The sequence below is a fragment of the Lotus japonicus genome, chromosome 2 (assembly GCF_012489685.1).
Source record: "Lotus japonicus ecotype B-129 chromosome 2, LjGifu_v1.2".
Lineage (NCBI taxonomy): Eukaryota > Viridiplantae > Streptophyta > Magnoliopsida > Fabales > Fabaceae > Lotus > Lotus japonicus.
Genome location: NC_080042.1, coordinates 66,687,346 through 66,701,537, shown reverse-complemented (window position 1 = coordinate 66,701,537; position 14,192 = coordinate 66,687,346). Strand labels below are relative to the sequence as shown.

The 14,192-nt window shown below is 39.4% G+C and overlaps 2 protein-coding genes across 2 annotated transcripts; one reads left to right on the top strand and one right to left on the bottom strand.

Moving 5' to 3' along the window:
- Positions 1 to 1,571: 1,571 nt before the first annotated feature.
- LOC130736890 (uncharacterized) lies at positions 1,572 to 3,251 on the bottom strand. The gene has a single exon (XM_057588664.1). The coding sequence runs from the start codon at positions 3,249 to 3,251 to the stop codon at positions 1,572 to 1,574; it is 1,680 nt and encodes a 559-aa protein (XP_057444647.1).
- Positions 3,250 to 4,911, top strand: LOC130736889 (uncharacterized). Its single transcript, XM_057588663.1, has 2 exons — positions 3,250 to 3,369; positions 3,733 to 4,911. The coding sequence occupies exons 1-2, from the start codon at positions 3,250 to 3,252 to the stop codon at positions 4,909 to 4,911; spliced, it is 1,299 nt and encodes a 432-aa protein (XP_057444646.1).
- The last annotated feature ends 9,281 nt before the right edge of the window (positions 4,912 to 14,192 follow it).

Below are 14,192 nucleotides of genomic sequence, written 5' to 3'. Positions count from 1 at the left end.
ATCTCAGCTTCATCACTACCAGTTACTAAAAGATCATCAACATATAAGCACACAATGATCATTCCTGTCTTTCTAGTCTTGTTCACATACACACCATGTTCAGAAGTACATTTGTGAAAGCCAAGCTCATGTAGGAATGAATCAATTCTCTTATTCCATGCCCGAGGGGCCTGCTTCAGGCCATACAAAGCCTTATGAAGCCTATACACCTTATGCTCACTTCCTCCAATCTCAAATCCAGAAGGTTGATTGACATAGACCTCCTCATCAAGAGGTCCATTAAGAAAAGCTGACTTCACATCTAACTGGTGAAGTTTCCAGTCCTTTAAGCTTGCTGCTCCCACAATCAACCTCACAGTCTCCATCCTAGCCACTGGAGCAAACACTTCAGTATAGTCCAACCCTTCTTTCTGTTGAAACCCTCTAGCAACTAATCTGGCCTTATACTTAGCAATTGTACCATCAGGCTTCATCTTAGTCTTATAGACCCATTTTACTGAGATTGGTTTCTTACCCTGAGGTAATTCAACTAAACTCCAAGTCTCATTCTTCTCAATGGACTTGAGTTCTTCCTTCATAGCACCAATCCAATTATCATGTTTCAGTGCTTCTTCTATGCTCACTGGCTCAACATCAGAATGAAATGCCAAGTGCACAAGATCACCCTCTTGTGTCACTGTATTGTCAGGAAACAAAATGTAATCATTCAACCTGGAAGGTAACTGTCTTGTCCTCTGACTTCTAGTCACATTCCCACTAGGCAGAATCTCATTTACTTGCTCAGAAACAGGAAAAACACTCTCACTAGTGTCATTCAAGACAACTGGTAAACCACCTTCAAATTCAGAGAACACAAACTTAGTTCTTAAATGTGAAGATTCTGTTTTATCATTATCCCAACTCCATAAAGAATTTTCATCTACAAACACATCTCTACTTATCACTATAGCATTAGTGATTGGATTCCACAGTCTATAAGCTCCAGTAGAGTGAAAACCTACTAACAACAACTTCTCCCCTTTATCATCCAGCTTCTTTCTCTTCTGATCTGGAACATGTCTATAGCACACTGATCCAAAAATCCTCAAGTGCTTCACATCTGGCTTGAGACCAGTCCAAGCTTCCTCAGGAGTTAAAGCCTTCAATTTCTTAGTAGGACATCTATTAAGTATATAAGTAGCAGCTGAAACAGCTTCTCCCCACAGCTGAGTAGGAAGTTTCTTGCTCTTCAACATACTCCTTACCATGTTATTAATTGTCCTATTTCTCCTCTCAGCCACACCATTGTGCTGAGGAGTATAAGGGGCTATCACTTCATGGTAGATTCCAGCTTCTTCACAAAAAACCTTCATAGCTCCAGACACATACTCTCCACCACCATCTGTTCTTAATATCTTGATGAATTCACCACTTTGCTTTTCAACTAGAGCCTTGAACTTTCTAAACACATCATAAACCTCTGATTTCCTGGTCAACAAGTAAGTCCACATCTTCCTAGTATGGTCATCAATAAATGATACAAAGTACTTGTTTCCTCCTGAAGATGGAACCTCATAAGGACCACACACATCTTAGTAGATAACATCCAACCTACCCTTGGAAATCACTGGCTTACTTTCAGCAAAAGAATTCCTTGGTTGTTTACTCAACACACATTCTTCACATAGCTGACCAAAAGCCTTAATCAGTGGAAGACCACTAACCATACTATCATGATGTAGCTGATAAAGCCCTTTGAAATGTAAGTGTCCAAATCTTACGTGCCATAACCAATCTGGACTCATATCCTTGACTGACAAGCACTGAGAAACATTAGTATCCAGATCAACTCTAAAAGTCTTGTTGGAAGAGAGTACTGATTGAAGAATTAACTTCTTCTTTGGACCAAAAATCAATAGCTTTTTCCCTTTTGTATTCATAGAATAACCTTTTTCTATAAGCTGTCCTAGACTTATGAGATTATGCTTTACACTAGGAACAAACAATACATCAGGAATCACAGCCTGCTTGCCATTCTTCTTCCTGATCAAAACTCTACCCTTTCCAGCAGATGTGATCATGCTATTATCAGCAAACTTCACACTGCTAATTCTACTCTCATCAAGGTCAGCAAACCAATCCTTGTGACCAGTCATATGAGAGGAACAACCAGAATCTAGGTACCAGGTACTAACATCATCTTTATGAGTACTAACAACTGAATTAATCACTTCAACACTGGGAATACTAGCAATTTTAGCAGGACAAGTTTCATCAACATCAGCTGGGAGAACGAACAATACCTGCTCAGAATCTGACTCATCATCTTGAGCAGAATAAGCCTGATCATCTCCACTTGGCTTGCTTCCTTTCTTTTTGCTCTTGCACTCATAGGAATAGTGACCAAGCTTTTTACAAGCATAACACTGAACGTCTTTCTTCTTGTTTTTTCCCTTCTTGGCCTTCTCCTTGTCCTGTCCTTTACCCTTAGAATCCCACTTCCTTTTTGAATCAGTATCTTCCTCATGGCTTGATGAGTGTCCTGAATCTTTTCCTTTCCAAGTTTTTCCCTTGAAAGATTTGCCTTTGTCATTCCAATTCTTCTTGTTGGAATTTCCACGAGCATACAAAGCTTGCTCAGTATCTCTCTCATTATCCATCAGGTTCAAGCGCATTTCATGAGCCTCAAGTGACCCCTGCAGTTCATCGATCTTCATGGCTTCAAGATCCTTAGATTCTTCAATTGTGGTCACAATGTGATCAAACTTCGATGTCAGCGATCGAAGTACCTTCTCAACAAGAATCAGATCAGTAATTGCTTCGCCATTCGTCTTCATCTGATTCGTGAGAGTCTGAAGACGTGTGAAAAACTTCGAAATCGTTTCTGCTTTCTCCATGCGCAATGCTTCATACTGCCTCCTAAGAGTCTGCAACTTCACCTTCTTCAACTTGGCTACACCATCATAGCTCTTGTTCAAGATATCCCAAGCTTCCTTTGAGGTCTTGGCCGCCGCAATCTTCTCGAAATTGGCCGGATTCACACACTGGTGAATGATGAACAAAGCTCTCAGATCCTTCTTCTTCGCCTCACGGTGAGCTTCGGTTTGCTCAGCCGTCGGATTCGCCGGTAATGGATTGTACCCAGAAGTTACGTATTCAAGAACCTCTTGAAAACCGAAGATCACCTCCATCTGGGTATGCCAACGATCCCAGTCGGCCTTTCCGTCAAGAACTGGCAGTGACGCCGGAAAGTTTCCATTCGCACCCGCCATGACTTTGAAAGACACGTCCACCTTCACCGTATTCAGAATCTCCGTCGTCGTTGCTTCTTGGACGCCGCCGCAGCTCGCCGTCGCAGCTCGCCGCCGCAACTCGCCGCCTTCGCGTGTTGTTTGAGGTCACCGGATGTCACCGAGCTCTGATACCACTGTTGGAGAATCGATCAAAGATTCCAGCACACATTCAATGTGTCTCAGTCAAACTCAGAGTTAATGCTAGGGTTAGCATTAATCACTCACGATCCAGAAGAAAGAGAGAAGACACTAAACAGAAATTAACAAAAAGCTAAAATGAGAGAGAATGATTATTGCATTGTATTCAACACTCTGAAAGAGTGATTATTAATACTGATTACATGGAGGGTCACAAGTCATATTACTAACATACTGAGGGACCTAACTATAAACTCAAGACTCTCAATTATATCACATAGCTATCCATGAATTAACTTCTATTTCTAATAATATCCAACAGGAACTGTTAGAACAGATTCTACGAAAGTTAACATTGTTTGATTACCTCAAGTGTCGACGAGTATGTCGGTCTTGGCGACACATAGTTGATGAAGCTGTCGCAACCAAGGGAACAATATGTTCCCCTGCTCCTCAACTCCCATTCCTCATGTTGCTTCCTGAGTCTCTTCAGTCCGGCACTCTTTCAGACATCACACAAGAAGACACTTCTTATACCAATATTGCAGCACCCCGAACTTGGAAAGGTAACGTTGATGGGGTATATTCGGTTGAAGGATGGATGGTGTTCCAAAAATTCTATTATGACAGAGGTTATGGTTTGGTTATGTTTTTCAATCCAGTTTCTGGTGAAGAGTTTGAGCTTCCACATTTGCATGTGCCACTGTATCGCCGCAGTGTGGATACTACAGTTTATATTAAACTCGTGGTCTCTTATGCACCAAATTCCTCAGACTTTTTTGTGGTGGCGTGTGCTACCATCCTTCCTTACATGATGCAGCAGTTAGCATTTTGCAAGGTCGCTGACAAGTCATGGACTCTAATTACAAAAGATGAATATGGACCAACTTATTTTCATCAGTTTGTGATTCTTGATTGGAAATTATATGTAACATCGCGTGAATTAGATGATTCTGTGAGTGTGACTGTTTTTAATCTCAGAGATTCCAATATCATTACATCTGAAAGGTTGGTTATGCTCAATCCAAATGCAATTCCAAAGGAATTTCACGTTGAGCTCAAGGATGGGGTTTCCTGCTGTACTAATGAAAGTGAGGTAGGTATCACAAGAGATGGGGATGAGCTATTCTTAGTTATTTATCTTATCGAACATGTTTTGGGTAATATTCAATGCGAGTTGACAAAAGGATTTCGCATCTTTAAACTTGACATATGTGGCCCTAGATGGATAGAAATTGAAGATTTGGGTGATCGTGTTTTGTTAATAGATGATTTTCGAATTCAAGTTATCTCTGCTAAGAAAATTAACCTTCGAGGAAAGTTGAGCGGAGGCAATTGTGTTTTCTTCTCTCTTTTAAACACGAACACGCTCATACCTGATCGTGGGGTCTTCTCTTTGAAGGATAAGAGCGTTAAACCTTTAACTTTCCATCCCTCTTTACAAGACTTCTTATACGGTTTGTGGTTCATGCCTAGTCCTTTGGTAGTAAAGCAAGAGTGAAACTTACTTCCAATGTATGTATGTAAGCCTTATTTAAAGCTCAAGTTCATGCAATACAGTGATATAGACATTATCAAATGATCACCATTGGATTGTACGAGATATATTGTGTTTTTTGTTTGGTGTGATGCTTTTTCACAGATCTAGTTCTGGTGTCTAGATTTTGTTAAACTGCTTGTGCCTGGTTTAGGTATCTTGATTTGATTTGGTATAGGTTTTTGTTTAGATGCAACTTTTGTTTTGATGAAGCTTTAATTATCTTTGGTTTGCCGCATATGATGGTCTGATAAGCTTAGTTATGGCTCAGATCAAGATTGGTCTGATCAAACTAATGGCAAAGCCATGCTGTTAATTTCTATATATATATATATATAGCATATAGCAACTTAACTAGTAGTCACATCACATATAGAAACTTAAAAGTATGAACTTAATTTCATCCTTATATCTCATTCCTCAATGTCATCCTTATATCTCATTCCTCATAAAAGGATGAAATTAATTATCATTTCCTTGCTGCAACAAAATAAAAAAGCTAAAGAAAACAGCACTATTAATTCCTTGTCAATATATTGGAACCATGATCATAGTTTACAACAACGAAACAAGCCAGGAAAAGGGGGATTTTTATTTTTTAATTTCTCCTCTGTCTAGCTAAGTACAAATTAATATGCTTAGTTTTGAAATTAAGACAAAGTCTATAGACAAGGATGCAGACTCTTTTAGTTTCTTTCTGGTAAGAAATCTCCTAGTGTTGCTAACCAACCATACGTCCATACTTCCACACGACATCAATTAATTGTTAACAGTTTCTTAATTGGTCAAACACATACTGTATCTGCAACTTATACTTGAGTTCTAGACATGAATTACAAGCTGTAACAATTCAACGATTACAGCTATGTCTCTAGTCTCTACCATATTATTAGGCGTTTTCAGTCTTAATTCAAGGCAAATACCAACTAATTTTAAGGAATCAAGAAATGAAAAGCTTTTATTAATTGAAAGTGCATAATCTATGTCACTTATAGATAAACTTCTCAGCAAAGACTTTTAATTTGTTAACTTCTTGACCAATGTCTTTGAGATACTTAATTTAAATATATCCTTAAATGTACTATGAGTGATTTGAGGAGTGATGCCAAAGGAAGGCTTTAAGATTCAGAACCTAATCCATAAATGCTTGGAACCCTAGCCTATTAATTCCACAAAATCAAGCTACTTCTATACTATCCAAAAAAATAAAATAAAAGACAAACAACAGAACAAAAGTTAAAAATTCACTACAAAAAATTCGCTGTTTAGCGGGGGTTTTTTTTCACATTTAGCGGCCGTTTTCGACCCCCGCGAGTCATTTAGCCTGGTTTTGAAAACCCCTCCTGATAGACTCGCCACGCGCATACCGCGGCGGTTTTAAACAACCCCTCAGACATGGAATTATTTAGCGGCGGTTTTTTAGCGGGTGTTTCAAACCGCCACGAACTGTTTCTTTTTTTTTGAAAAACACTGACTGATGTTTCTGTTCCTATTTTATTTTCTTTCTTGAAATGTCATTGATCTCAGCAACATTTGTAAGAGCTAAGCCTAGAGACTAAGGAGACTGACAAATAAGTAGTTAATACTAAACATCATAAATTCTGCATACCAGTTAATCAGAACATGAAATCAACGATCGTGTAAGTTGAACCATAAGGTCGAACATGAAAACTGGTTAATTGAAACATCATAAATTCAGCATAAATCAGAACATGAAATCAACGATCTAAGGGACCATAAGGTCGAACATGAAAACTGGTTAATCGAACCATTCCAAATGAAATCAACGATCGTGTAAGTTGAACCATACCAGTTAATTTTGAAGCAGAGTTCTTACCTGCAAGTGGAGCTGAGTTCGAGAGGGGAATCAGGAGAAATCGAGAGTGGAAACAGGAGATACAAACAAGAGCTTCCATAACGTTGGAATTGAGAGTAGATCTAGGGTTGAAATCGAGAGAGAAATCAGGAGAAATCGAGAGCGAAATCGAGAGTGGATCTAGGGTTCAAACCGCGAGTGGATTCGAAAATGGAATCGAGAAACAGAAGAGATGAAAGTGATCAACATCATGGTTCCAGAGAGAGAGAGAGAGAGAGAGAGAGCGATGAGAGTTCAAAGAGAATGAGTCACGAGATGAGAGTGAGTCGTGAAAATTGGGAAGGGGGGAAATTATTGCGGGAAATTAACGTAATCTGCGGGGGTTTTTTGAAACCCCCGCTAAATAACCCCCACTAACTAACACTTTTTCTGTAGTGATTCATTACCTAAGAATTAACAATTTAAAAATCAGTTTGCTCATTTTGGAGAAGCTAATCATAATAACTGGTTTACCTTATTACAAGTAGCTTTGCTGCTCAAGTCTTTGCTACAACGTGGGAAGGATTATGGAAATCCTTGACATGCAGGTATTCTTTCTCGCCACTACTTTTCCCTTACTATATTCTTTCATTTCTTTGAGCATTTCAGCTTCACCATAGATTTCCTTACTTTGTATATATGAAAGTTGATGCAGCTACTAAGAAATCTTGAAAAACAAAGGGAGGAAGATATAACATTGTATGGAAGTGTTTTCGTCACTTGCAACAGAGACTAATGGTCAATGGTGAGAGGAAAAAAAGCAAGATAATGCATGACCGATATGAAAAGGTCCAGAAAACAAAGTGAATTGATTTACTATTCAAAGTTCATGTCCCAAATGTAATCAATAAATTCACGACACGTGTTAATTCAATTTTTATTTTTTATTTTTTTACGGTCATTCAATCTCTTAACACCAACGTTTTAAAAAATAAAAAATAGAATTAACATGTGTCATACCTTTATTCGTTGAATTTGAGACTGTTTTGAAATTGTCTCATTTGAGATAGTACCAAAAAAATTCCCCTATTCTTATGTAAGACAGGGGGAAAATCATTTAGGGGCTTTCTCAGATATAGGTCTGAGCCGAGTTATGATACATACACACTTTCATCTTTTTTCCATCTTCATTTTCTATATATTTCTCTCTTCTTTTTTAATTAAAATAACCTATCACTTTTTTATTTTCTCTTTCATTTCTTCCTATCTTTCTTCTTCCACCTCTCCACACCTCAAAAATGAGGTGTGAAGATTAATTATCCATCTGAGCCTTATGAAGACTAGGGCATAAGCCCGGTATGAACTTTTTGACCTATTTCAGAATGAGAGGTCAATCTATTTTGTGTTCTTCACAATAGTCATCTCTGATTTGGCTAGAGTGTGAGAGGCATGGCTTCAAGACGAGACAAAAGCAGTTGGTCAGCACTGCAACCAGAATTGTTAGAACTGATTCTGCGAAAGTTAATCGTGAGCGACTACCTTAAGTGTCGACGAGTGTGTCAGTCTTGGTGAAAAACATAGTCAATGATGCTAAGAAATTAAAAGATGTCCTCCGGCTCCTCAATTTCCATTCCTGATGGTGCTCCCTCCTTCTCTTCCCAACCTTGCCATCGTTTTGGACATCACACGAGACACATTGCACACGAGTGCCATTCCAATTGTAAGATCAAGTTTTGATCTAGTAGTACAACTCTATGTTTTGATGATTACAAGTTAACCTTTTGATATGAACAATTGTGGTACTCTAACGTGTTTTTCTGAGTGTGCTATTTACAGGCTCTGACCCTGACTCAATTTCACACAAATCAGAAGCACTGTGTATAAAGGGTAACCCAAGCAACGCTTTCGCATTCACCATGTTCAGTATGAACAGTGGAAAAGCTTCAGAAGATCTGAAGCTATACAAACTCTGATGAGGACTCAGTCGCTAGAAGCTCTGATGATCCAGAAGTTCTGACAACCAAGAAACACTGAAGGTTCAGATGTTCTGATGGTGTAGAAGACTCTGAAGATCCAGAAGCTGAATAGTGGAAACTCTGAAGTCCAGAAGCAAGAAACTCTGAAGGCCATGTTCTTCCCTCTGAGTTCAGAATCAGAAGATACAATGGTCAGAGGATCTGTGCTATCCCTCTGACTCTGATCAACCGGCTTCACAAGTTCCAATACGAAGCATTCCTCTGATCAGAAGTCTCCTAGGTTAAAAGGTCAAGTCGCTATCCAAGTACAAAAGCAAGTGTACCTTCCTGACGACCTACCTAACGTTCTCAGCCACAGCAGAAGCTGGATTTTCCAGAACTGCCCTCCAACGGTAGCATTTCCCATGCAACGCTCAACCCTAATCCTTGGAGTATATATAGAGGCTGAAGATTGAAAGAAGCGGCTAGAAGAAAAAAAAAATATACAAGAAGCAATACACACGCGCAAGATATATTCTAAGCTTTCTTTCATCTTGTAATTTATTTTAGTTTACACTCAGCTTATTCAGAAGCAAACCCTTGTAAACACCAACCTCAAACAGTTGTTTGATTTTCCTTTAGGAGATCAAGGTTGATCGGATCCTAGAGAAGACTAAGAGAGTGAATCTTAGTGTGAGCTAAGTCAGTGTAATTGTTAGTCACTTGTAGGTTTCAAGTGCAGTTGTAACTCTTACCTGATTAGTGGATTGCCTTCATTCTAAGAAGGAAGAAATCACCTTAACGGGTGGACTGGAGTAGCTTGAGTGATTTATCAAGTGAACCAGGATAAAATCCTTGTGTGCTTTTCTATCTCTATCTTTTGCACTTAGTTCTCGAAAAGATTTGTTAAAATCTTTAAGGTGGTAGTTTTGTACTGAAAACGTTATTCAAACCCCCCTTTCTACCGTTTTTCATACCTTCAATTGGTATCAGAGCGCAAGTTCTGATTACCACACCTAACAGTGTTCAGTGATCCGGGCCGGTGTGAAAAACAATGGCTGCCACCACCAGTGAAACTCAAAGAGATGGTTACAACGCAAAGCCTCCTATGTTCGATGGTCAAAGGTTCGAATATTGGAAAGATAGACTGGAAAGTTTCTTTCTGGGTTTCGATGCAGATCTCTGGGATATTATTGTGGATGGTTATGAGCGTCCAGTTGATGCAGATGGCAAAAAGATCCCAAGGTCAGAGATGTCTGCAGATCAAAAGAAGCTGTACTCACAACATCATAAAGCAAGAGCAATTCTTCTAAGTGCTATCTCCTATGAGGAGTACCAGAAGATTACAGATCGTGAGTTTGCTAAAGGCATTTTTGATTCTCTGAAGATGTCTCATGAAGGAAACAAGAAAGTCAAAGAATCAAAGGCATTGTCTTTGATCCAAAAGTATGAATCCTTCATCATGGAGCCAAATGAGTCCATTGAAGAAATGTTCTCCAGATTTCAACTGCTTGTAGCTGGCATACGTCCTCTCAACAAGAGCTACACAACAAAAGATCACGTCATAAGGGTCATCAGGTGTCTTCCTGAAAGTTGGATGCCTTTGGTGACTTCAATAGAGCTCACGAGAGATGTTGAAAATATGAGTTTAGAAGAACTCATCGGCATTTTGAAATGCCATGAGCTGAAGCGCTCAGAGATGCAAGATCTGAGGAAAAAGTCCATAGCCTTGAAATCCAAATCTGAAAAGGCTAAGGTTGAGAAGTCAAAGGCTCTTCAAGCTGAAGAAGAAGAATCTGAAGAAGCATCAGAAGATTCTGATGAAGATGAGCTGACTCTGATCTCCAAGAGACTCAACCGCATCTGGAAGCACAGGCAGAGCAAGTTCAAAGGCTCTGGAAAGGCAAGAGGAAAGTCTGAATCCTCAGGTCAGAAGAAGTCATCAATCAAGGAAGTCACTTGCTTTGAGTGCAAAGAATCAGGGCACTACAAAAGTGACTGTCCAAAATTGAAGAAGGACAAGAAGCCAAAGAAGCACTTCAAGACCAAGAAGAGTCTGATGGTGACATTCGATGAATCAGAGTCAGAGGATGTTGACTCTGATGGTGAAGTCCAAGGACTCATGGCTATTGTCAAAGACAAAGGAACAGAGTCAAAGGAAGATGTTGACTCTGACTCAGAATCAGAAGGAGATCCAGACTCTGACGATGAAAATGAGGTATTTGCTTCCTTCTCTACCTCTGAACTGAAACATGCTTTGTCTGATATCATGGATAAGTATAACTCCTTGTTGTCTAAGCATAAGAAGCTGAAAAAGAACTTATCTGCTGTTTCTAAAACTCCTTCTGAACATGAGAAAATCATATCTGATTTGAAAAATGATAACCATGCTTTAGTTAATTCTAACTCTGTGCTTAAGAATCAAATTGCAAAGTTAGAAGAAGTTATTGCCTGCGATGCCTCTGATAGTAAGCATGAATCTAAGTATGAAAAATCTTTTCAAAGATTCCTGGCTAAAAGCGTAGATAGAAGCTTAATGGCTTCAATGATCTATGGTGTAAGCAGAAATGGAATGCATGGCATTGGCTATTCTAAACCAATTAGAAATGAGCCTTCTGTGTCTAAAGCTAAATCCTTGTATGAATGCTTTGTTCCCTCTGGTACCATATTGCCTGATCCTGTACCTGCTGAAGTTGCTAAAAACCCTCTTAAAAAGGGATCTTTCTCTATGACTAAATATCATGCAAATATTCCTTTAAAATATCATGTTGAGACACCCAAGGTGATCAGAACCTTTGGGGTAACTAACAAAAGAGGACCCAGAAAGTGGGTACCTAAGGACAAGATTATCTATGTTGCAGATATCCTTGATAGCTCCACTGAAACACCAATCATGGTATCTGGACAGTGGATGCTCGCGTCACATGACGGGAGAAAAGCGTATGTTCCGAGAGCTGAAACTTAAGCCTGGAGGCGAAGTTGGCTTTGGAGGAAATGAAAAGGGTAAAATTATTGGTACTGGTACTATTTGTGTAGATAGTAGTCCATGCATTGATAATGTTTTATTGGTAGACGGCTTAACATATAACTTATTGTCTATAAGTCAATTAGCTGACAAGGGTTATGATGTTATATTCAATCAAAAGTCCTGCCGGGCTGTAAGTCAGATCGATGGCTCTGTTCTGTTTAACAGCAAGAGGAAGAACAACATTTATAAGATCAGATTATCTGAGTTGGAGGCTCAGAATGTGAAGTGCCTTCTGTCTGTTAATGAAGAGCAGTGGGTATGGCATAGACGGTTAGGGCATGCCAGTATGAGAAAGATTTCTCAGCTGAGCAAGCTAAACCTTGTCAGGGGCTTACCCAATCTGAAGTTCGCTTCAGACGCTCTTTGTGAAGCATGTCAGAAAGGCAAATTCACAAAAGTCCCTTTCAAGGCAAAGAATGTTGTCTCAACCTCAAGGCCGTTAGAACTTCTGCATATCGACCTGTTTGGACCAGTGAAAACTGAGTCTATAGGTGGCAAGAGATATGGGATGGTTATCGTTGATGACTATAGCCGCTGGACATGGGTAAAGTTTCTAACCCGCAAGGATGAGTCTCATGCTGTGTTCTCTACCTTCATTGCTCAAGTGCAAAACGAGAAGGCTTGTAGAATTGTGCGTGTCAGAAGTGACCATGGTGGAGAGTTTGAGAATGACAAGTTTGAGAGTCTGTTTGATTCCTATGGAATTACACATGATTTCTCTTGTCCCAGAACTCCTCAACAAAATGGTGTTGTTGAGAGGAAGAACAGAACTCTTCAGGAGATGGCTAGAACCATGCTCCAAGAAACTGGCATGGCAAAGCACTTTTGGGCAGAGGCAGTAAATACAGCATGTTACATTCAGAACAGAATCTCTGTGAGACCAATTCTGAATAAGACTCCTTATGAATTGTGGAAGAACATAAAACCCAACATTTCTTATTTTCATCCTTTTGGCTGTGTCTGTTATGTTCTCAATACTAAGGATAGATTGCATAAATTTGATGCTAAATCTTCTAAGTGTCTATTACTTGGTTATTCTGATAGATCTAAAGGTTTTAGATTTTATAATACTGATGCTAAGACTATTGAAGAATCTATTCATGTTAGATTTGATGATAAGCTTGACTCTGACCAGTCAAAGCTAGTTGAAAAGTTTGCAGATTTAAGCATTAATGTTTCTGACAAAGGCAAAGCTCCAGAGGAAGTTGAGCCAGAGGAAGATGAACCAGAGGAAGAAGCTGGTCCCTCTAACTCACAAACTCTGAAGAAGAGCAGAATCACTGCAGCTCATCCTAAGGAATTGATTCTGGGCAACAAAGATGAACCAGTCAGAACCAGATCCGCCTTCAGACCCTCTGAAGAGACCTTGCTGAGTCTGAAAGGATTGGTGTCCTTAATTGAACCCAAGTCCATAGATGAAGCTCTTCAGGACAAGGATTGGATTCTGGCCATGGAAGAAGAATTGAATCAATTCTCCAAGAACGATGTTTGGAGCTTAGTGAAGAAGCCTGAGAATGTCCATGTTATTGGAACGAAATGGGTATTCAGAAACAAGCTAAATGAGAAAGGAGATGTAGTCAGAAACAAGGCAAGGCTAGTTGCTCAAGGCTACAGCCAGCAGGAAGGAATAGACTACACTGAAACATTTGCTCCAGTAGCAAGACTGGAGGCAATCAGACTATTGATTTCTTTCTCAGTAAATCACAACATAGTTCTACATCAGATGGACGTAAAGAGTGCCTTCCTAAATGGTTATATCTCAGAGGAAGTCTATGTTCATCAACCCCCAGGTTTTGAAGATGAAAAGAAACCAGACCATGTGTTCAAATTGAAGAAATCACTCTACGGTCTGAAGCAAGCTCCCAGAGCATGGTATGAGAGACTTAGCTCATTCCTTCTGGAGAATGAGTTTGTAAGGGGTAAAGTAGATACAACTCTCTTTTGCAAGACTTATAAAGATGATATCTTAATTGTGCAAATTTATGTTGATGATATTATATTTGGTTCTGCTAATCAATCTCTATGCAAAGAATTTTCTGAGATGATGCAGGCTGAATTTGAGATGAGTATGATGGGAGAATTAAAGTACTTTCTGGGAATACAAGTTGATCAAACACCAGAAGGAACGTATATCCATCAGAGCAAGTACACTAAGGAACTTCTGAAGAAGTTCAATATGCTGGAATCTACAGTGGCCAAGACCCCAATGCATCCAACATGCATTCTGGAAAAAGAAGATATAAGTGGTAAAGTATGTCAGAAGCTCTATCGTGGCATGATAGGTTCACTTCTATACTTAACTGCATCTAGGCCAGACATATTATTTAGTGTTCATTTATGTGCTCGTTTCCAATCAGATCCAAGGGAAACCCACTTAACTGCTGTTAAGAGGATCCTAAGGTATCTGAAAGGCACCACTAACCTTGGCTTGATGTATAAGAAAACATCAGAGTATAAGCTTTCAGGT

What these genes read in the sequence shown, in the direction of transcription:
- LOC130736889 (XM_057588663.1), top strand. Translation starts at nt 3,250, where the DNA reads ATGACTTTGAAAGACACGTCCACCTTCACCGTATTCAGAATCTCCGTC. An exon ending in ACTCGCCGCCTTCGCGTGTT is followed by an intron (nt 3,370 to 3,732) that starts GTTTGAGGTCAC and finishes AATATCCAACAG; the next exon opens with GAACTGTTAGAACAGATTCT.
- LOC130736890 (XM_057588664.1), bottom strand. Translation starts at nt 3,251, where the DNA reads ATGGCGGGTGCGAATGGAAACTTTCCGGCGTCACTGCCAGTTCTTGAC.